General features: G+C 45.8%; 1 protein-coding gene across 1 annotated transcript in view; it reads right to left on the bottom strand.

Moving 5' to 3' along the window:
* The window catches only part of SGSM2 (small G protein signaling modulator 2), a 71,054-nt gene that overhangs the window by 2,549 nt on the left and 45,657 nt on the right, over positions 1 to 22,848 (bottom strand). Inside the window, exons 12-21 of the mRNA XM_044676340.1 lie at positions 18,403 to 18,553; positions 14,698 to 14,762; positions 14,408 to 14,553; positions 13,200 to 13,328; positions 12,494 to 12,676; positions 6,252 to 6,650; positions 5,738 to 5,862; positions 4,346 to 4,428; positions 3,861 to 3,970; positions 283 to 379 (exon numbers count right to left, since the gene is read on the bottom strand). Coding sequence (XP_044532275.1) covers positions 283 to 379; positions 3,861 to 3,970; positions 4,346 to 4,428; positions 5,738 to 5,862; positions 6,252 to 6,650; positions 12,494 to 12,676; positions 13,200 to 13,328; positions 14,408 to 14,553; positions 14,698 to 14,762; positions 18,403 to 18,553 — 1,488 coding nt within the window. The remainder of the gene's footprint in view (positions 1 to 282; positions 380 to 3,860; positions 3,971 to 4,345; positions 4,429 to 5,737; positions 5,863 to 6,251; positions 6,651 to 12,493; positions 12,677 to 13,199; positions 13,329 to 14,407; positions 14,554 to 14,697; positions 14,763 to 18,402; positions 18,554 to 22,848) is intronic.

Raw genomic sequence — 22,848 nt, 5'->3', positions numbered from 1 at the left:
TCTCTCCTACTCCCCTCTATCCTCTATTCCCTGTAAGAGATCTCAAGGAGTATGAAATAACTGCCCATATACTCTCTCTGTCTCTGTCTTCTCTTTCACCCATCTCCTTGTTTCTATCTGTCTCTGATTGTCTCACTCTCTCTTCTCTTTCACCTGTCTCTGCCTTCCTCTCTCCTTTCTTCTTCTCTGTCTCTTTGTCCCTTCTCGCTCTCCTCTCTCTCTCTTCCTTCTCTGTCTCTCCTTCCTTTATCCTTCCCCCCCACATTTCTCTCTCTTTCTCACCTCTCTTGAAATCTAGCAGGAACCATCGATAGCAGAAGTAGAAGTGAGTGTAGTCTCCATTTTGGTGCATCAGTTCAAAGAGCTCTGAGTCCAGGATCTGTGAGAGGAGGAAGGGAGGGGAAAAAGATGAGAGGAGGAAAAAGAGACAGGGAGGGAGGGATAGAGGGGGAGAAATAGAAGAGAGGACAAGAGTTGAGGGGGAGAAGGATAGGGGAGGAGAGATGGGGAGGGAAATATGGATGAAAAGGGGAGAAATAGATGGGAGAGAGAAAGTTGGGGGGACAGGGATGGGGAGGGAGAGATGGATGGAAGGAAAACAGATGGAAGGAGAAATGGAGAAAGGGTAGAGAAAGAGAAGGAATAACGTGGAGGGAGAGAGGAAGGAAGAGGTGGTCACAAGTTGTTAGCAAAAATGCACACACTGAGATAGTCACACAAAGCCACTCAGACACCCCTTCAAAGATAACCTCACTGTCTGCCTGTGTGTTCCTCTACATTTATATGGAATTCTTGGCAATGGATCAGTGCCTCTCCTGTTCTTGTGCTCTCAGGCTCTCCCTGTCTTTCTCTCTGGGCAGGTAATTGGAAATATAATACTGCCCTACTCTCGTCATGTTTCCCTGCCCAACTGCTGCCCCTGACATATAATAAACCCAATGCCCAAGTGAAGGAATAAGAAGTGTTTCCTTTAAACATTAAAGCAAATCACATAAGCACCAAATCAGGATTTTAGAATTGGAAGAGACGTGGCAGCTATCTATTCCAACCCCCGTCTGAAAGGAATCCTCACAAGTGGTCATCCAGGAGACAGCTAGATGGCTCAGTGGATTGAGAACCAGGTCTAGAGGTGGGAGGGCCTGGGTTCAAGTTTGACTTTAGACAAATCCCAGGCAAATCATTTAGCCCCCACTGCCTAGTCTTTTATCACTCTTTTACCTTCAATAAGATGGAAGGTAAGGGTTTAAAAGAAAAGGATCATCCAACTTCTACTTGAAGAATGAGAGAGAACCCTCTGGAGACAGACAGCCCATTCCACATCGGGGAACTCAAGGTTTCCCTGGTCTTATGGTTAAATTGGCCTCTTTGCAGCTTCCACCCATTCTACCTTCTTGGGCTAAACAGGCCAAGTCTAAGCACTCTTCTACCTAACAACTCTTCAAATGCTTGAAGATAGCCTTTCTCTGTGTCTCTGTCTCCCTTTCTCTCTGTCTCTCTCTCTCTGTCTCTCTCCCCTCCTTTTTCTCTCCCTCTCCTTTCTTCTTCCTCTCCTCTCTATTCTATCAGTCTTTCTCTCTTGAGCCTTTTCTCTCCTAATTATTTCAACTGTTTCTTATACGATGTGGACTTGGGAGGTCCTTCACCATCCTGGCCTTCCCAACTTCTTGTGGCTACTCCACAATTTCTCTATGTCTTCTGAGACTGGAGAGGCCGGGATTTCATTCCTTACCAACCACACAAAGCCAACTGGCGTCTTCTTATTGGAGTCTATGCCTTTCTCAGTGTAGATTTCAATGGGTTTTTGGCTGTTCTATCACATCAATGACTAGCCAGCAGTCAGTTAAAATACTTAGATCCTTTTCTGAACAACTCATTTTGCATCTCCCACCTTATATTTGTAAATTTACCCTCATTAATTTAATCTTATAATTTTTTAATCTTATTACTTATTTATTTTTTATTATGTAATCTTATTCAGCCTAATGCACACACTATGGATTGGGGGGGGGGCGGGTCTGATTCTGTCATTGAGTAAACTATCTCTCCCAGCTCCATCTCATTTACAAATTTGACACCTAATTAATGATAAATTACAAAATAGCAATAATTATATCTTTTTTTTCTTTTATAAAGGAGGATACTGGGGAGCATTACCAGGAAGTAAATATGGGTTAAAAATAAAAATACACGAATAAAACAAGCACCTAGCCATTGCATAGCCCTACCACTCTTCTGCCTTACAGGATTGGAAGGGAGGGGTTTAAGAAAAATAGATACTATAATGAACTGGAGGGATTCCATGTGAACTGGAAAGACCTCCAGGAATTGATGCAGAGTGAAAGGAGCAGAACCAGGAGAACATTGTACACAGAGACTGATACACTGTGGCACAATCAAAGGTAATGGACTTCTCCACTAGCAGCAATGCAATAATCCAAAACATTTCGGAGGGCCCTGTGAGAAAGATGCTTTCCACATCCAGAGAAAGAACTGTGGGAGTAGAAACACAGAGGAGGGACAACTGCTTGATCACATGGGTCGATTGGGATATGATTGAGGATGTAGACTCTAAACGATCACCCTAGTGCAATTATCAATAATATGGAAATAGGTCTTGATCAATGATACATGTAAAATCCAGTGGAATTGCTTGTTGGCTATGGGAGGAGAGTTTAGAGGAGGGGAGGGAAAGAATATGAATCATGTAACCATGGGAAAATATTCAAAATTAATTAAATGAAGATGGTCAATTGAAAAAATTAATCTTTTGTTAAAAAGAAAAGTAGATACTTATGTAGCATAGTGGATAAAGCATTGGATGAGACCTGAGTTCAAGTTCTGCCTCAAGTTCTTACTAGCTGTGTCCCTTAACTTCTCTCTGCCTTGGTTTCCTCAACTGTACAATGGGAATAATAATAGCATCTACCTTTGGGTTGTTGTGAGGATAAAATGACATAAGATGTGGGAAGCACTCAGCATAGTGCCTGGCACATAGTAGGGCGCTTGATAAATGTTTGTTCCTTTCTCCTGTGCAACCCTGGACAAGTCATGTCAACTTGATCAGCCTTAATTTCCTCTTGTATCAAATGGGGTTAATGATCACCTTCCTCAAAGGGTTGTAGTGAGAACCAAATGAGATAATATGGATAAAGCACTGTGTTGGTAATAACTGCTGCTACTACTACACACTTAAAAATAAAAGCAAATTACAATTACAAGCTATTTAAGAAACAAAAACCAAAGCCTTATCTTCTGTCTTAGAATTAATACTGTGTATTGGCTCCAAGGCAGAAGAGTGGTAAGGGCTAGGCAATGGGGGTTCAGTGACTCCCCCAGGGTCACCCAGGTAGGAAGTGTCTGAGGCTGGATTTGAACCCAGGACCTCACACATCTAGGCCTGGCTCTCAATCCACTGAACCACCTAGTTGCCCTCTACAAGGTGTTTTTAAAATATTCTAAAAATGATTTCCCCTGTTTCTGTATCCCCAAAGCCTTGTACACAGGGGGCACTTGATAGATGCCTGCTGAATGGGCCATTTGTCACAAGGCTCAAGATTCTAGCAAAAATGTTAACCTATCTACAGTAGGCAGAGCATCCTAGTAGGAACTGGGGCAGCTCTGATGTTTGTAAGGAAGGGATGACCAGAGCAGTGGGTTAGGGAGTCCTGGCTGGGTGACCTCACACAAGCCCCTTCTCCTCTCTGGCCCTCAGTTCTCTTCCTGATGACAGGGAAAGGTTGGACTCGATGATCTCCAAGCCCTTTAAAGCTCTGCCACTCTGAATCTGTGATCTATAACTCAACAGGCAGTTCGACGCCTCCAAACCAGGGCTTGAGGCAGGTGGGGTGGCAGGTACTGACCTGGATAAGTGAGCGCATGTTGGCAAAGTGTGTGTCCATGGCCCCACCGTTAGGGAAGTTTTGGCTCATCCTCTTCATGAGTTGACTGAAGCAGCTATAGGCCAGCTGATCTGATGGGAGAATGGGGTTGGGGTCTCCAGTGAGGGGAGAATGTTACTACCTTGGCCATCTCCCAGGTGCCTCCTGGGGGCTTCTGAGCCCAAGCCATCATCTCCCCCACCCAGAGCCCCCGAAGGCTAGCGCAAGGTAGGGACCAGGTTCACAGTCAAAGAAAGAGAAATTAAACCCCAAAGAGTTGAACCCCGGCTGTCCTGGCACCAGCTTGGCATCTTTCTTCTCTGGCTTCAGTGGCCATTAAAATCAAAGGACACCAATCCCACCCCCTGCCCTGCCCCACCCTGACCATCACCACCCAGGACCCCTGGTTACCAAGTCCCAGTCACCACCCTCCCTCCCACTTCTCCTGGGCTCCCAGGAGCCCTCACCATTGTCGAGGATGACCATGAGAGGTGCCAGCAGGTCACACATGCCCTGCACATAGCCCACATCCAGATGCTCCCATACATAGCTGTGAGGCCCAGGAAAGCAGAATTAGTCAATGAGACTGATCCCCAGGTTCAGGCCCACTCTGTTTCCCAATCCACTCCACAAATAAAATATTTATTAAACAATGAATGCATACCAGAAATGGTGCTAGGGGTTTGTTTTTAAGAGGAAGAGGAGGGCAAGGAGAAAAAGGAGGAAAAGAAGAAAGAACAAAAAAAATGAGGAAGAAAAGAAAGAGAAGAAGAAAGCATTATCACTACCACCCAGTGGGGGGAAAAAATGTTCTCTCCTTCTGTTCTATGCCCTAAGGTTCTGCTGCTGGTGAAGAGTGAGGCTTCACTTAGGTAGGCCAGTTGTGGCTACTGAAGCAAGTAGAGCAGTGATTCCCAAAGTGGGCGCCACCGCCCCCTGGTGGGTGCTGCAGCGATCCAGGGAGACGTGATGGCCACAGGTGCATTTGGGGGCAGTGAATAACTGTAAGGGAGCGGTGATAGTATGTGACTATAAGTAAGGGGGTGCTAAGTAATATTTTTTCTGGAAAGGGGGTGGTAGGCCAAAAAAGTTTGGGAACCACTGAAGTAGGGAATTGGGAGGAGCTGGGGGAAGATTCTCCTGAGCACTTTGGGGTTGGGAGCCACCTGAAGCAGGACCTCTGCTTCTCATTCCACGTCTACTGTTCTGAAAAGTGGGGGGCATCTAGCTCCTGGCAGGTTGGATGAAGCCTCCCTGTGAGAGTCTCTGCCCAATGCCAAGAGTTCTCATATTTCCAGCTGCTCAGGGTTGCTCACTGAGCCAGAACCTAAGGCGCCATGATAGAAAGAAGAGATTTGGGGGGGCATGTCACCCCTCCCCACTCTTATGATCCTTCCTTTTCACCTTCTGACTTCTCAGAGCAGGAAACCACCTGGGAAGAGGGCATTGGCCTAGAAGGCAAAAGACCTGGGTTCTAGTCCCAGCTTTATCACTGACTTGCTATGTGACCTTGGGTTTGTCTCTCAGACTCCTAGGACTTTCACTTCCTCATTTGTTAAATGATAAGACTAGATGACATCAAATCCCAGCTTTTCTACTTACTACCCGTGTGACCCTGGACAAGCCACTTATTCTCTCTAGGCCTCAGTTTCCTTATCTGTAAAATGAGGGGATTGGACAAGATGACCTCTAAGGACCATGCTGCTTCACAATACTAGGATCCCATGATCTCTAAGACCTCTTCTAGCCTGAACATTCCCAGCTTTCACCAGAGAAACTCCAAACACGAGGGTCTGGAGCTCTCCCCTCCCCTTCCCCTTCCAGTGGCTTCCTCAGAGCCTCCCCCCAACTGCCAGCACCTGCACATGATGTTTCGAAGCTTCTCCAAGTTGGGGGGAGTGAAATACCAGTAGTTTCTGTCACACCGTTGCACATCCTTGTCGATCCGGTGGAGGTTCAAGGCCACAGTGTCCAGTAACTCTATCTGAGGGAGGACCCAAGTAGCCATCAGGGTTGGGCTTCCCAGGGTTATTACTGGCCCCTCTCCCTCAGTCAAGCTCTCCTTTATTACTGGTCCCTCCCCCTAGCCAAAGTTTCTAGAGGATAGGAATGAGGAGGAGAGATTTAATCAAAGAGTTCCTGCTCTGGATATGTGCAGAGAAGAAATCAGCACCCATCTGCCAGGATCTGTGAGCCTGCTCACACCCAGGAGCAGGAAGATGAAGTAGAGGACCATGGGAGGGCTCTTTCCTCTCTAGGAGCCTAGAACTATCAGTAAAGTTGCCCTGCAGTTCCTGGGCAGTGGGAAGGTGTCTGGGACTTTGGGACTCAAGGATAAGGGTCAGGGTGGGTGGGAAGGGGATGACCACCTACAGTATAGGCAGCAGCACAGACAGCAGCCAGTTCTTCCCCTGCCCCCAGATCGCCAGACTGTGGAGTGTCCTCCTGGGTAGGGTCTGGGGGTTCATAGAGGGAGGCTCGGGGCCCAGAAGAAGATCGGCCCAGCTCCTCCTCTTCTTCCTCCTCTCCTTGGTCTTCTTCCTCAAAGCCTACACTCTGGCCATCGTCGATACTGGACTGGACTCCAGAAGCCACTGAGTAGTTTCGGGAAGATGGCAGCCCCGAGTCTGGAGAGTCGAATTCTACAGACTGCTGCTGCTCCACCATGGCAGTGCCAGGTGTTCCTGCTGTGGGCCCTGTCTCAGCCACAGAATCTTCAGGGCCCTTTGGCCCCATATCTGGGGGATCCATCTCATCCACAGAGATGAATACCTAGTATGGAGGGAGAGCAATGGTGGCCAAGTTATACATGGGCTATAACAGTGGTTCCCAAACTTTTTTGGCCTATCGCCCCCTTTCCAGAGAAAATATTACTTAGCCCCCAGGAAATTAATTTTTTAAAAATTTTAATAGCAATTAACAGGAAAGATTAAATGCACCTGTGGCCATCACCGCCTCCCCTGGATCGCTGCAGCACCCACCAGGGGGCAGTGGTACCCACTTTGGGAATCACTGGGCTATAACTTCTGGGTTAGATCAACCAGTCTAAACCTTTCATTTAACTGATGAGGAAACTGAGGCCTTTGGAGACCACATATCTTGCTGCTGCTCATTGGTAGTTAGGAATTAAACCTAGGTCCTCTGAAACCCAATCCTGTACCCTTTCCTTCGTGCCCTTCCTCCCTCTTAGCTCTGTATTTCTCCACTAGCTCTGGAGACCATCAATGGTCTGCTTTTTCTGGTCCATTTCTGCAAGGGCACTCACTAAGAAGGCCATGCAGGTAGCTCCTTGCTCAACGTGGGCAAAAAGCACCAAATGCCCTGCCTTCCTGCTTCCCATCTTTCTAGAATATGTTCTGGGGTTCCTTATACGAAGGCTGGCTTGAACCCATCTGACTCAGACTTTGGCAGCAGGGGAGAAGAGTAACTTGAATCGGAGCAAACATTTGAATATAGATAAAGGAATCTTTGTTTGGCCCATTCTCTCCTTCTCCAGGAATACTTGAGGCTTCCACCTTATGATCCTGGAAACAAGGTGGAAAAATCAGGTCTTTCCTGCTGACTCTAAAGACTGGGTAGCCAGACTGTGTGGTGGAGTCCTAGCCTATAAGTATCTAAATCCAAGCCCAAAGGCTAGCAGCGTGCCTGGACTGGGGTGATAGATAGAGGTGCCTTTGGGAATTGATTCAAGGAAACTCTAAGACTAGAGCTTTTAACCTATTGTGCGTCCCAGACTCCTCTGGCAGTCTAGTGAACCCTTTGCTCAGAAACAAATTTTTATAAAATTGAAAAAAATGCTAAATTTAAAATTGAGATAAAAATAAAGACATAAATTTCGCCCCCCCCCCGCAATCAAGCTCATAGACCTCCTAAAATCTAGTAAAAGTCCCACCTGCTCTAATGGCTGTGAAGAAACCACCAGATACTTCTGTTTAAAGCCCTAGCTGAGGCCAGTGGGACTTGACCACCTGAAGTCTTTGGGGCACATGACCAACCTGAGAACAACATTTCTGTCTACTTGGCTCTGTGAAAATGTATCCTCACTCTTACGACAATAACTAATATGGAAATGTGTTACATGACAATAAAAAAAATGATAAAAAAAAAAAGCATCTTCTTTCCCCCAACTGATGAAGGGTTAAAGGATATGAACAAGAGGTTTTCAGAAGACAAGATCAAAGTGATCTAGAGTCATATGAAAGATGCTCTAAATCACTATTGATTAGAGAAATGCAAACTAAAATAACTTTGAGGTTCTACATCATAACTTTCAGATTGACTAACATGACAGAAAAGGAAAATGACAAATACTGGAGTGGATGTGAAAAAATAGGGCCACTGATGCACTGTTGGTGGAGTTGTGAACTGGTCTAGTCATTCTGGAGAACAGTTTGGAATTATGTCCAGCGGGCTATAAAACTGCGTGTGTCCTTTGACCCAGCAACACCACTCCTAGATCTGTACCTCAAAGAGATCAAAGAAAAGGGAAAGGGCCCTTTATATATACAAAAATATGTATAGCTCCTCTTTTTGTGGTGGCAAAGAATTGGAAAATGAGGGAATCTCCATCAATTGGGGAACGGTTGAACAAGTTGCAGTATATGATTGTGATAGAATACCGTTGTGCTATCAGAAATGATGCGGGAGATGGCTTCAGAAAAACCTGGGAAAACTTATATAAACTCACGTAAAGTGAAGTGAGCAGAACCAAGAAATCATTGCATTTATTAAGAGCAATATTGCAATGATGACCAACTGTGAAAGACTAAGGCACTCTCAGCAAGACAATTCTGAAGGGCTCATGAGGAAAAGTGCTACTTACTGCCAAAGAGAGAATTAATGAACCCTAAGTGCCAATTGAAGCACAATTTTTTTGCTTTCTTTCTTTTTCTTGTTTTGTGGTTGACATGGCTAATATGAAGCATGTTTCGTTTGGTTTTGCATGTAAAATAGATATCCTATTGCTTGCCTTCTCCACGGGGTTGGGGAAGGGCCAGATGGATAGAGGGAGAGAATTTGGAACTCAGAAATTTTTAAAAAGAATGTTGTAAAGAAATAATAAATTTAAAAAGAAAAGGGACCTTTTGTTATTAATCTGCTGAAATCCAAGATGAGAGGTACCATTAGAGACATGTGATCCAGAGTCAGAATTAAATTAAATTATGCATTCTTCATAAATAAAACAAACAAATAAAAATAAAAATAAAAGCTGTTCTCAAGAATGGTCTCATTGACCCCTCCAGCTTCCTCTTGTCTCTTGTCTTTCTCCATTAGACTCTAAGCTTCTCGAAGTCAGGGATTGTATTTCCTTCTCATATTTGTATCCCGTGAGTTTAGCACAGTGCCTGGTGCATTGTGGGTAAATACTTAACAAAATAATAATTGACCTGATTGAAATTGATTGGTGGCCAGCACTTAGCCTTTTTCTGTGCACTTTTGTGTGAGTAAAGTTGACTAAACGGGGCAAATAAAAGTGCTTTAATTGTTTTTGAGCGCAACTATGTTTTCATAGTTCTGAAGAGGGCATCAGCCTTTTAAGAAACAGGTCTTGGAAGGACCAGAAAGCCTGATATAGGAATTACTAAAGAAATCTACTGTGTAGCAATAGAAGTCGTCAATCTGTAGCCATTGCCCTAGAGGAGGGAGGGAGGGAGGGGAGGAATAGATGGGAGAAAGGAAGATGCAATGTGTGTCTATGTAGCCATGGTGGGGTATTTCAGAGGATCACAGAGCTTAGAGCTGAAAAGGACCGCTGGTACCATTTAATTCTCATTTCACAGGTCACAGATGAGGAATCTGAGGCTCAAGGAAGGGAAAAGACTTATCTAAGGGGTCATCCAGGGAGCAACCATCAGAGGCAGGATTTTAAACTGTGAATCTAGAGGCAGAATTCTCTCCACTGTACCAGAGAGTCACCTACTCTGTGGGCTACAGTTGAGACCTGGAATCAGGAAAGATCCGAGTTTGAATTATGCATGTAACATAGCTACGGGCAAGTCTTTGAAGCCTCGTCTATAACTCAGATTCAATCCAATTTGACATGTACCCACTAGAAGTGCTTTACAAATATTATCTAACTACAACCTTGAGTAGTAGGCAGTACTATTAGGATTCCCATTTTACAGTCGAAGAAACTGAGGCACTCAATGGTTAAGTGACTTGCTTAGGGTCACACAGCTAGGAGGTATCTGAAGCTGGTTTTAAACTTGGGTCTTCCTGACTCCAGGCTGGGAACTCTCTCTGCTAAGCCACCTAGCAGCTCTTACCTCTGAGATTTGCTATTTATCACTGAGCTAAGCTTAACTATTTAAAGTTCACATGCACACACACACACAAAAACAAGATAATGTCTGGGTAGCTATACTGTATCTACTCATATATAATAGTCATATTATCTCAAATGAGATAATAATTATAAATGCCGCAGTGCCTGGCATTTAGTACATGCTATATAAATGTTAGCTATTACTATTATTATTATTATTATTATTATTATTATTATTATTATTATTATTATTCCTTGTTTCCCCCATTAGATTATAAGTTCCCTGAATCCAGGGACTTTCGCTTTTATCTTTTTGTAGGTGATTTTTTAGGATTCTGCTTGGCTTGTGGAAAGCCCTATGTTTGTTATCTTCAAAGCTTTTTATTTTTTTAAACCCTTACCTTCAGTCTTAGAATCAATACTGTGTATGGCTCCAAGGCAGAAGAGTGGTAAGGGCTAGGCAATGGGGGTCAAGTGACTTGCCCAGGGTCACCCAGCTGGGAAGTGTCTAAGGTCAAATTTGAACCCAGGACCTCCTGTCTCTGGATCTGACTCTCAATCCACTGAGCCACCCAGCTGCCCCCGATCTTCAAAACTTTTTGTGTTTTGGTTTTGGTCTATTTTACTTTTCCCACAGTTTTTTTTTAACTTCACCATCTATCTTGGAATTAATACTAGGTATTAGTTCCAAGGCAGAAGAGCAGTAAGGGCTAGGCAATTGGGTTTAAGTGACTTGCCCAGGGTCACACTAGGAAGTGTTTGAGACTGGATTTGAACCCAGGACCTCCCATCTCCAGGCCTAGCTCTCTAGCCACTGAGCCACCTAGCTTCCCCCTTTCCCACAGTTATTTAACAAAACTCAGTTGGCAAGACCTGCTGCTCCTGTACCATCTCTAGCATCTGTCCTTTCCTCCCTATTCCCATGGTGACCACTCTGGTACAGTCCCTTATTAGCACCCACCTACATTGTTTAAGCAGCCTCCTTCGAGGTCCACCCACCCCCATCATCCCTCCTCTCATCTGTCCTCCAGAACCGTTACTAGAATATTCTGTCTCCGGCACAGATCTAGACATATTGTTCCTGGGCTTCGAAGCCCTTTTGCAGGTTCCTGAGATCTTTGGAATAAAATTGAGATATTTCTGCCTTGGCACTCAAAGTCCTCCACTACGTGGAACCACCCTTGTTTTCTAGGCTTTTCTCGAGTTACTCCCTGCCATAAGCCAGCTGCCCTGAGAACTCCTCTACCCAGTAACCATGGGCTGCTTCCTGTGCTGGCCTCATGCTCTCTAGCTCTCTTTGCTTGTCAAACTCTTACCCATCATTCAAAGCCCCCCTCAAATGGGCCCTCTTGCAGGAAGCCTTCCTTAATCTCTCTAAGTAGGGAGCAGGGTTCCCCCTCAAAGTTCTCAAAGCACTTTGCTTTAGGCCTCTCCAATCCATTGATCAGATAATAACAACAAAAGGTAGCATTTCTATGGCTCTTCTGTTGTCATTTGTCCAACTCTTGGGGGCCCCATTTTGGGGTTTTCTTGGCAAAAATCCTAGAGTAGTTTGCCATTTCCTTCTCCAGAACAAATTGCAGATTAGGAAACTGAGGCAAGCAGGGTTAAGTGACTTGCCCAGGGTCACACAGCTAGTAAGGCTGGATTTGAATTCATGAAGATGAGTCTTCCCGATTCCTTGATTGCAAGCCCAGTGCTCTATGTGGGGCTGTGCCACCTAGCTACACCCATAGCTCTTTCAGGTTTGCAAAGCTTTTTACATATAGTATCTCACTGAATCCCACAGCCCTGGGAGGGCAGTTATCCTCCCTTGCCCAGGGTCATAGAACTAGTAAATGTCTTTTGAACTAAGTCCAACACTTCACTAGGCTTACCGTCTGAAGAGATTAACGGTGAATTCCCTGAAAAGAAGTTCTGAAAAGGGAGCTTTGCCCTCACCTTGCCCAGAATCTGTGTTCCAAGTCATTTCCTAGCCATTTCCCAACCTCCACCTCCTAAGTATCCTCCCCATCTCCAGCTTCTCTTCTACGTGTCATCTTTCCAGTGAGATTGTAAGCTCGTTGAAGGCAGTGACCGCCTTGCTTTCTTGTCTTTGTATCCACCTCCAGCACTTGTCCCAGCGCCGGGCACAAAGTAAGTGCATAAAAAAAGGGTTTCATCACCATCATCACCATCATCGCCATCATCGCCTAAAGACCAGGCTGGGAAGCCAGACCTCTTCCAGAAGGGAAGACTGGAACTGGCACTGGCACAAGCTCTGCATGACCTCTGCAACTCTTGTGAAAGCCCCCCTGCCCGCTCCTGCCCAACCTCTGGCACCTCTGCCCCTGCCACTCCCAGGGCTCACATCATTGCTGATCGTGGAGTCTCGGTGGATGAGGCGCTGGACGTGGCTGTCAATGCTGCTGCCGGAGGAGAACTTGGTGAGTGTGGCTGGGTGGGCTTCCCTCTCCCGCTGCCGGACCACCACCTCACAGGCCTTCCACTCTGCCAGTACCCGATGGTATCGGGACGCCACGGCGTCGTCCACCTGTACTTGGGAAATACCTAATGATGAGGAGTTTGCACAGACCCCCTTTCCATGGAATAGATTTCTACCCAAACCGCTCTCTCCCAGGATGATCAGTTTTCCAAGTCTGGGAGGCCCAGGAAAGGGTAGGACTGGGGTAGAGGAATCATCCGATTAAAAGTTATTTAGGGATAAAAGAGTTTAGAGTACTGCTACCTTCCTTTCCCTTCTTGATGCATCCTTCCCGTTCTCCTTCCTCTCCTACCTTCCTCTTCCTCCCTTCTTCCCCTCACAAATATCTAGTCCAATGGCCTCATTTTATGAGCAGGAAACTAAGAGAGGACTAGCCCAAGGTCACCCAGACAGAAGCAGACCAACGATTGAACCCCAGGCCTCTGTTTCTTTTAGTTTGGCAGACTTTGTTCTGGGTTCCTGGAAGGCTGACACCCTCTGCAAAACTGAGACCCCAGAGAAGTGACACCTGAGCCCTGCCTGACTGGGGATCCCTTCCTGCCCGGTTGTCCTGGGTGCCATGCTCTCCTACCTGCTCCATCTCCTTCTTGCTCATGCCAAACTTGTAGTGTCCAAGCAGAAAGGGCCAGACATCCTTTCGGATCTCATGTTCCACACCCCCATAGTACACTCTTCTGAGAAGTTCCAGCTCCTTGTAGTTCTGAGTGTCAGGGAAGGGAGGGGAGAGGGAAAGGAAAGAAAGGAGAAGAAAGGAATGGGGGGAAGGAAAGAGAAGAGGAAGGGACATGAGAGAGAGGGAAGAGAAAAGTAAGGGAAAGAGAGAGAGGAGAGGGAAGGGCAATTGAGGAGAGGTGGGGAGCAAAGAAGTGAAGAGGGGAGAGAAGGAGAGAAGAGAAGAAAGAAAAGAGAGAAAGGAGAGAAGAGAGGAGAAAAAGAGAAAGGGATAGGAGACAAAGAAAGAGTAGAGGAAAGGAGAGGAGAGGAGGATGAAAGGGAAGGCAGGAGACTCCACTGAGACTCAAGTTCCTCCCTTAGGTTGAACACAGCCAGCAGATTCCATTTACTTGGGGAGAGGGCTTCATGGTCAAGTCCTCCTCTCCCCCTTGGGTGGTAGGCAAAGCTCGGAGTGGGGTTATAATAGAACAAGGGGGAGAGACTCTAATCCTTGAGGCAGGCCCCTCTTTGGCCGCCTCGTAGCTCAGACAAGGTCTTTAGTCACACAGTCCAGCAGGTCCCAGGGTTGGTCCACACAGCTAAAATCCAACTAATAATAGCCCCAAAAGTTCTCTTAATAGGATTTCAGAGAAGGAAGGACCCTTAGATCATCTCATCCAGCCTCTTATAAACTATAGGCCAGAGACACAGAAACAACTTGTCCAAGGGTTAGTGGCAGAGGTGGGGTTAGAATTAAGGCCATTTGTCCTAGAAGACTGGTGTTCAAAACCTGGCGATTGCATGTCCTACTTGTGTTAGTGGACAATTCATCTGAGAGCCTTAGTTTCCTTATCTGTAGAATGGGGCTAAAAATACTAGACTGCCTACTTCAAAGGTGTACAGCCATGGAGGCACTCCATCATCATAAACCAAGGCCAGTTGATGGTTAATTCTCCATTCTATAGTTTCCCTTCTCTTTTCTGTTGAGGATTCCCTTTGGTCTTGGTCATTCTCCCAGAATGGACAATTTAGCTGGGATTAAACTGTTTCCTTCCCCTCATCTCCTGGGCACTACCCCGCCCCCCCACCGGCCCCTTCTCTCCCCTCTCCCTCCTTTTTCCAAACCTTCTTATCCTTCTGGTACTTGCTCCACACATCCTTGGTGAGCCCTCCTGAAGCTCCCGAGGGCCGGTCGGGCGGGATGATATTATGATGTACCAGGGCTGACAGGTGGGTCCTGACAGTGGACAGATGTCGGCAGTATGCCAGCCCTGGGGTGGGGGTGAGGAGAGAGGAGAATAGAGGACCCTGAAAATCGACAGCTCCCCGCAGGCTGGCTCCATGACAGGGCTGGGGAGCAGAGAGTGTTTCCCAGGGGCAGCCTCCTGCCCCCACCTCCATCCCATCTCACTCACATCCATAGAAGGCCCGGGACACGATCTGTCTCTTCATGTTCTCACACAGCAGTCTCAGGGGCATTCTGTGGGGGAGAGAGCCACAATTCAGGACAAATAGGCAGGGCAAAGCCTTGAGACCAGCCTGTGCAGCCAGGGAAACCTCCTCCTCTTAACTCCAAGGCAAACCTTGGAGACAGACTGTGGAACTATGGAAATAAGGCTAGAGAGTCAGGAAGGTCTGGCGGGGAGCAACATCTGAGCTCTGCCTGGTCTGGGGCCATACTGGTTCAGCACCCTCGACAGCAGCTTCCCCTGGCCTCTCCCACAGGCGCCACCTCCTTACTGGGTGACTGGAGCAAATCACTTCTCTGGGCCTGTTCCTCTTCTATAAAAGGGGTGAGGGAGAGAACTAGGTCTCTGAGGTCCCTGAAAGACTTCCACCACTCATCATGCTAAGCCCTAGAGAGGGAGGGATGGCAGGGAACAAGGGAGGAATGCCAACGTTTCTAAAGGCTTCCAGGAGTGGCCTCTATCTATCCCCTAGTGATCAATCGGAGTAGGAGAACTTCCAGGTCTGGTGATTGGCATCCTTTTCTAATTCTCTTGAGACCCAGGGAGGCTGATTCCTTTCTCACTGGACCCCTTCAACCTTTCAAAGGATGGGATCTGGGCTGATGATGGATAAACAGAATAGGTTACATCTATATTATTCTTCATTATATCACTTGATTTTCACAAGAATGCCACGAGGTAGGGTCAATTAGGTGGCTTATTGGTCTGAGAGCTAAGCCTCGAGATGGGAGGTCCTGGGTTCAAATCTGACCTCTGACATTTCCTAGCTGTGTGACCCTGGGCAAGTCACTTAACCCCCACTGCCTAGCCCTTATTGCTCTTCTGCCTTAGAATCAATCCACAGTATTGATTCCAAGACAGAAGGTAAGGGTTTAAAAAAAGAAAAAAGAAAGTCTATCAGGAGGGGATTTTATTATTATATGGCATTTTAGAGCTGTGAATACTGAGGATTAGATTAATGAATAACTTACCCCAGGGTCTCACCGCTAGGCAGTATCTAGCCAGGATTCAAATATTGGTCTTCCTGACCTCAATACTAGCCCTCTATGTACTCTCTCAAGTCTTGACCTGCTCTCCTAGTTCCGTCCTTCCCCAATATCTGAGGCAGAGATGGCTCATCTGTCACTCATGAACAGAACCGGTCCGTATCCACGGCAGTGCTAGGCAAGGAAACCATGTTTCATTTTTCCTAATCTATTCCTCATGGCCTGCCCACCAGTGGAGGGCACCATTGGGCAATGAATGGACCCATCAAACACTAAGGATTTATTAAGCATGTACTATAGTCCGGGCACTGTTCCACCCTGGGATTCTTGGCCTCACCCTTGGCTCTGAGGTTGGTTGAGGATGTGCTTACAGGGCCAGAGGGAGGTCCGTCAGGATTCTGGTCAATAACCCAAAGGGTCAATATAGAAAAATCCAAGATATGCAAAGCCCACGAATATGTAGCCCATGGACCTTCTCAGTATGGCAATCCTACCTTATTACTCTTCCTGGATGAATATAGCTGGACGTTTAGCAGCAGAAGTACAGGGAAACACAGAGGAACAGACAAATGTCATACACATACACACAAACATACACACACACCCTTGGAAGTAAACATGGAGACAGACACTGAGAGACTAGTGGGGTATCATGTAAAGAGAATTATGCCAGGATTCAGGAACTCTCCATCCTACTTCCATGGCTAACTCATTTGGTAACCTCCAGTAAGTCACCATCTTTCCAAGCATTGGTTTTTTCACCTGTAAAATGGGGATAATAATGCCACAATAGAAAAAGTGCTGATTTTAGGGGCAGAGAAATTGGTTTTAATTCCTCTCTCTGCTACTTACTCCCTACCTGACTTTGGGCAAATTTTTAAAAACTTCTTTTGACCTTAGTTTGCTCATCTGTAAAAGAAATAGATCTTAAAGCCCCTTCAGCTGTAAACCTATCCAGATTTTACTTGTACAAAAAAAAGGAGAAAGATTTTACTTGTATAAGAAGAAACTTAGTGGGAAGAGGATAACTATCTTCAAATATTAGAAAGGCTGTCCCAAGGCAAAGAAAGGACTTGTAAAGCTCAATCCCAGAGGGAAAATGGGTAGAAGTGGTAGAGACAGACATAGGTTTGATGTCAGCGGGGCATTTTACCCAATCAATTTTTTAAAAATTACCCAGCTTTGTGACCCTGGGCAAGTCACAGCCCCCATTGCCTAGCCCTGACCACTCTTCTGTCTTGGAACCAACACACAGTATTGATTCTAAGATGGAAGGTGGGGGGTTAAAAAAAAAAGAAGAAAATGGAAAAATAAAAATGAAAATGGGCCCTATGATATCAGCAGAATTGGAAGTTCCTGGCAAGGATATGGATAAAAAGAAACAACTTCCTACATCAGTGCAAACTGACCTCACCTCTTCATTTTCTACTCTTAGGGGTCTGCCAGAGATGGAGTTTGAACCTGAGTCTTGCTGATTGAGAGGTCAGTTTTCTAGGCACTACATCATGCTGCTTCTCATTTGGCCAGAACAGATGGCAAAAATTAACATTTTTCCTGCAGATATAATAATAATAATAATAATAATAATAAAATGAGAATGAGGAGAGTGGAGAATTTTGCCACCTTCCCTTAGCTTTTGCTTGGGCTTAAATTCTCTTGGCTAGCCCTCTGAAAAGGATCTTTAGAACAAAGGGGAACTCACCTCCAACACGTCTGCAGTGGGTAGTATGGTCCTCAAAAATGTACTGCATAGGATTGCTATGTTGAGTTAAGTAGCAATTGCCAAGAATTTCTAACCTTAAGTTAGAAAGCTATCTGGTTCCTGGGTGAATGTAACTGACTTTGCTCCCAAGAGAATTTCCTAACAATGAGAGCCATCCCAAAGTAGAACAGACTGCTTCAGAAGGTAGTAGGATTCTCCCTCATTGGAACCCTTTAATCAAAGACTACCTATGACCCCTTTCCAGGGATGTTGTAGAGGGAAATTTTGTTCAAGTATTGATTAAACCAGACAACTTCCAATGCAGAGCTTCTGGGATTGTGTAATCCTATAACCTGTCCTACGTACCAAAAATGACCCTGATGTTTTGTATTGCAAAATCAAATAAACTCAAACCAAACCCACAGGAAAAAAGGAGATCAGAAAGGACTCTGAAGGAAACAATGCACTTTTCCCATTTGTTTGATGTTAATATACGTGTTTTTAAAACTTGTAAATATTTCTGTTTGTGGCCTTTTTGTTTTTGTGGATGCTATTGAGTTTAAAATGGAGATTAAAAAATTACAAAAAGAGACAATATTCAATTCTACAAATATTATTAACTTCCTATGTGCAAGGCAAAGAGCCTGTGAGAAGCACAATGCCAGGTATATCTTACCTCATGCTTTGCACAGAGTAGGTGCTCATCACACATTCACTAACTGGTCACATTGGGAGAAGCACAAAAAACAATGAGACAGAGATGGGCACATACCTCAACTGCCCTGAGGCACACACAAGATCACAGGTAGCCATTTAAGGGGGGCACACAGATGGAAAGACATCTAGGTGAGGATCAGAGGTTTCTTGATTCCTCGATGCCTCCCACCCCCAATTTTTCTGTGTATTTCTCAGATAGTTCCCCACCTGGGGTTTAGATTGTCCCCCAACTGGAGTCCTACTCACCTGTCCTGGGCACAGTTGCAGTAGTTGGGTGGGTCATAGGGTGAACCTCTGATAGAGCAGGAGAGACAGGAACTGTGGCCAATTGGAGGCTCAAATTGCCAGGCTGGTGGGCTTGGCCCAAAGCCTTGCATCTCAATCATGTCCCCAGCATCTAGAATGAGGGAGTGAGTCATGGTTAGGCCTGTGGGCACAGCACCCCTCCCAAGGTGCCCATCTTAATGGGGCTATGCCAAGCCTCTTGTTGCTTGGAGCTGCAGCTTGGATTAACCCTTTGGCAGAATACAGGAAGCTTCAGTCTCTTGTGCCAGTGAGGTGAGGGGAAGGGAGGGGGTGTCTGCCTGGAGGCCCAGAGGCAGGAAAGGTATAGACAGAGGCTCTCCTACTCTGCCAACTGAATGTCTGCTTGGGCTCTTCTTATAGGATGAAATACTCGGGGGAGAGACAGACAGACAGAGAGAAAGAGAGACAGAGAGAGAGAGACAGACAGACACACAGAGAGACAGACACAGAGAGAGAGAGACAGAGAGACAGAGAAAAGAGAGGTAGAGAAAAGAGAGAGAGACAGAAAGAGAGGGACAGAGACAGAGAGGAGGGAGAAGGTGAGAGGAGGGAGAAGGTGAGAGAGAGAGAGATGGAAACAGGGAGAAAAAGAAAGATGGGGAGAGAAAGGGAAGAGAGGGAGGTGGGAAGAAGAGAAAGAGAGAAGAGATGAGACAAAGAGAGAGAAAGAAGAACAGAGAAGAGAGAGTGAGGGGAGGAGGAAGAGAAGAGGGGGAGAGAGAGAGAGAGAGAGAGNTATAGACAGAGGCTCTCCTACTCTGCCAACTGAATGTCTGTTTGGGCTCTTCTTATAGGATGAAATACTCAGGGGAGAGACAGACAGACAGAGAGAAAGAGAGACAGAGAGAGAGAGAGACAGACACACAGAGAGACAGACACACAGAGATAGAGACAGAGAGACAGAGAAAAGAGAGAGAGATAGACAGAGAGGGACAGAGACAGAGAGGAGGGAGAAGGTGAGAGAGAGAGAGATGGAAACAGGGAGAAAAAGAAAGATGGGGAGAGAAAGGGAAGAGAGGGAGGTGGGAAGAAGAGAAAGAGAGAAGAGATGAGACAAAGAGAGAGAAAGAAGAACAGAGAAGAGAGAGTGAGGGGAGGGAGGGAGAGAGGGAGAGAGAGAGGGAGAGAGGGAGAGAGCGAGAGAGAGAGAGAGAGAGAGAGAGAGAGAGAGAGAGAGAGAGAGAGAGAGAGAAGAAAAATATCATCTTGTCTCTTTGGGTCTCACTCTCCAGGTGAAGGAGGAAAGAGGGAATCATTGGACCCTAAAGAGATTGCTTAGTGGCCTGGACCCTGGAGGATGTGCTTGTCCCACTCAATCTATAAGAGGCAGCTGTGGATAGAAAGCCAGTTTTTGAATCAGAAAGACCTGGGTTCAAATCTTGCCTCAGAGACATACTAACTTCACATAATTTCTCTGGGCCCCCAGGCAACTCTCAAAGACTTTAAGTTGAGAAATTATCTGTTTTGGCAGAGGGAGTTTTCTCATGACAGCTTCACTCTAACATGAAAACTTGGACTAGAGTTGTGTTGAAGAAAGGAGGAAATCAGGAAGCTCTTCTCTTCCTAACATTCAATGGGACAAGGTCCCTTCCTTGACCCCTTACCTACCATTGGTTTCTACGACTCATGTAACTCCTTACTATGATGAAGGGATAGATCACTAATATAACTGGTTTTAAAGAAAGGAAGGCGGTTTCCTCCCACCTGTAGCCTAGTTCCTCTTAGATACCAAAGCCTTATCTCTTTGGCAGGAAGTTCCAAGATCATGGAGCTGGTTCTCTTCAGCCAGAGCCAAAAAGGAGAGGCCAGTACTCTATTCATATTTGGGAGCTTCATTTGGGTCAATGCCTGATTAGTAGAGGAGACTAGTGACTAGAGTGCTGGGCCTGGAGTCAGGAAGACCTGAATTCATATCCAAATATGTGTGACTTAGGTAAGTCACATAATTTCTCTTTGCCTCAGTTTTATCAGCTGTAAAATGAGGAGAATAATAGCCCTGCCTCTCAAGGTTCCCAAAGATCAAATGAGATAATATTTGTAAAGCACTGAGCATAATGCCTGGCCCATAGTAGGCACTACATAAATGTTGGTCATCTTGTACATGAAGGCTCTTCTGATTTCCCAAGTAGCCAGGGCCCTTCTCCCCAAAGCCATGTCATATTCACTTTGAACACATTCCATATTTGTAGCCAGTGAGCAAAGTTTAGTAGAGTAGAGCTGGCCTTAGTGCCAGGGAGACCTGGGGGTAAATCCTATCTCTGACATAGCCTGGCTGTGTGACCCTGGGCAAGTCACTTCTTCACCTCTCAGTGATCTGGGCAACTCTCTAAGATTAGAAATTTCAGAGAGGGTGCCAACCTGAATTGGTTGAGTTTTCTTCTCTGGGGATTCCCTATACTAATGAAGTCCCTATTCCCTCTCCTCAATATTCTTCATATGTATAGATGTCTCTTCCATTAGAATGTAAGCCCTTTGAGGGCAGGGACTATGTCATTTTTGATTTTGCATTTTTAGTCATTAGTACAGTGCCTGGCCCATAGCAAACCCTGAACAATACTTGTTAACTGACTGTGTTTCATTGGCTTTTTCACTTGCAAGCCTCAATAGATGGGTGGCCAATACTGTCACCCCAGCCAGCTATTCACCAACAGCCTATTGGAATAGCTTGCTGTGGGTCTGCCTGCCTCAGGTCTTGCCTCACTCTAATCCATTCTCTAATCTAAGGAGCAAGTCCCATAAATGTCACCCCTCTTCTTGGTAGACTCTAATGGCTCCCTTTTGCTTCCAGAATCACATAAAAATGCTCCATTTGGCATTCAAAGCCCTTTATAACTTAGCCTCCTCTTAGCTTTCCAGTCTTCTTACCTTTGACACATATTCTTCCTTCCAGTGACACTGGCCTCCTGACTGCCCCATCCACAAACTCCTCCATTCCTCAGCTCTAGACATTGTCTCTGACTGTCTCTAATGCCTGGAATGCTCTCTGTCCTCTTCTCTGACTGCTGACCTTCCCTGGCTTCTTCTAAGTCCCAAACAAAATCCCATTTCCTACAAGAAGCCTTCTTCAATCCCTCTTAATTCTGGTGCCTTCCTTCAGTAAATTATCTTGTGTATGGCTTGTTTGTATGTTGTCTCCCCCTTTTAGATTGTAAGTTCCTTGAGGGCAAGGATTGTCTTTTGCTTCTTTTTTTTTTTTGCACTTAGCACAGTGCCTGGCACATAGTAAGTGCTTAATAAATGCTTATTAATTGGTTAATAGGGAGCAGACTTATGTGGCTAGGTCTTCCCTCCAGAACCAGTGGTTGGGATACAATTCAGTATTAAAGTTGTCCTTCTAGACTAATTAGGGCTCATGTTTGGGGAAGAGGGCACCACTTATTGGCCCAATAGTTAGAGAAGAAAGGGGGCAGCTAGGTGGCTCAGTAGATTGAGAGCCAGGCCCAGAGATGGTAGGTCCTGGGTTCAAATCTGACCTCAGACACTTCCTAGCTGTGCGATCCTAGGCAAGTCTCTTGACCCCCATTGCCTAGCTCTTACCACTCTTCTGTCTTAGAACCAATGCACAGTATTGATTTTAGGACAGAAAGGGTTTAAAAAATAATTAGAGGAGAAAGAGCAAGAAGGAAGGGAGTGGGAGAGTAGATGATGAAAAGAAGGTTATAGAAAAAGAAAGAGGAGAGGAAAAGAGAGAAGATAGATTGGCATAATGGTGCATGGCTGAAAGAGATGGCCCCAGCAGGAGCTGTGAGCTGCTTGGCCTCTTAGAAAGGGGCTCCTTCCCATGACTGGAAGTCTGCAAATGGAGGCTGGAGGATCATTTGTCAAGGTTGCTATAGAGGAGCTAATCTTGGTCAAGTCTGGGTTGGACTAGATGACCTCCCCAGTCCCTGTCAATTCAGATTCTATGAAATACAATGGACAGAACGTTGGGCTTGGAATTAGTAAAATAACAAAACAAAACCCCAAAGGCAGAGCTAGGTGGCTCAGTGGATTGCGAGCCAGGTCTAGAGATGGGAGATCCTAGGTTCAAACCTGGCCTCAGCGCACTTCTTAGCTGTGTGACCCTGAGCAAGTCACTTCACTCCCATTGCCTAGCCCTTACTGCCCTTCTACCTTGGAACCAATACACAGTATAGATTCTAAGACAGAAGATGAGGGTTTTAATAAAAAAAAGGGGGGGAATCTGAGTTTGAATCTTCCCTCAGACACTTATTAGCTATGTGATGCTGGGCAAATCATTGAATGCCTCTCAGCCTCAGGTTCCACATCTGTAAAGTGGGGATAATAATAACATCAACCAGTCAGGTTTGGTGAGAGGATCAAATGATAAAATGCGGGACAGCTAGGTGGCTCGGTGGATAGAGAGCTAGGTCAAGAGATGGGAGG

Source organism: Gracilinanus agilis, chromosome 4, assembly GCF_016433145.1.
Source record: "Gracilinanus agilis isolate LMUSP501 chromosome 4, AgileGrace, whole genome shotgun sequence".
Taxonomy (NCBI): Eukaryota; Metazoa; Chordata; class Mammalia; order Didelphimorphia; family Didelphidae; genus Gracilinanus; species Gracilinanus agilis.
The sequence above is the reverse complement of the archived record's forward strand: the minus strand, read 5'-3'. Positions and strand labels throughout refer to the sequence as shown.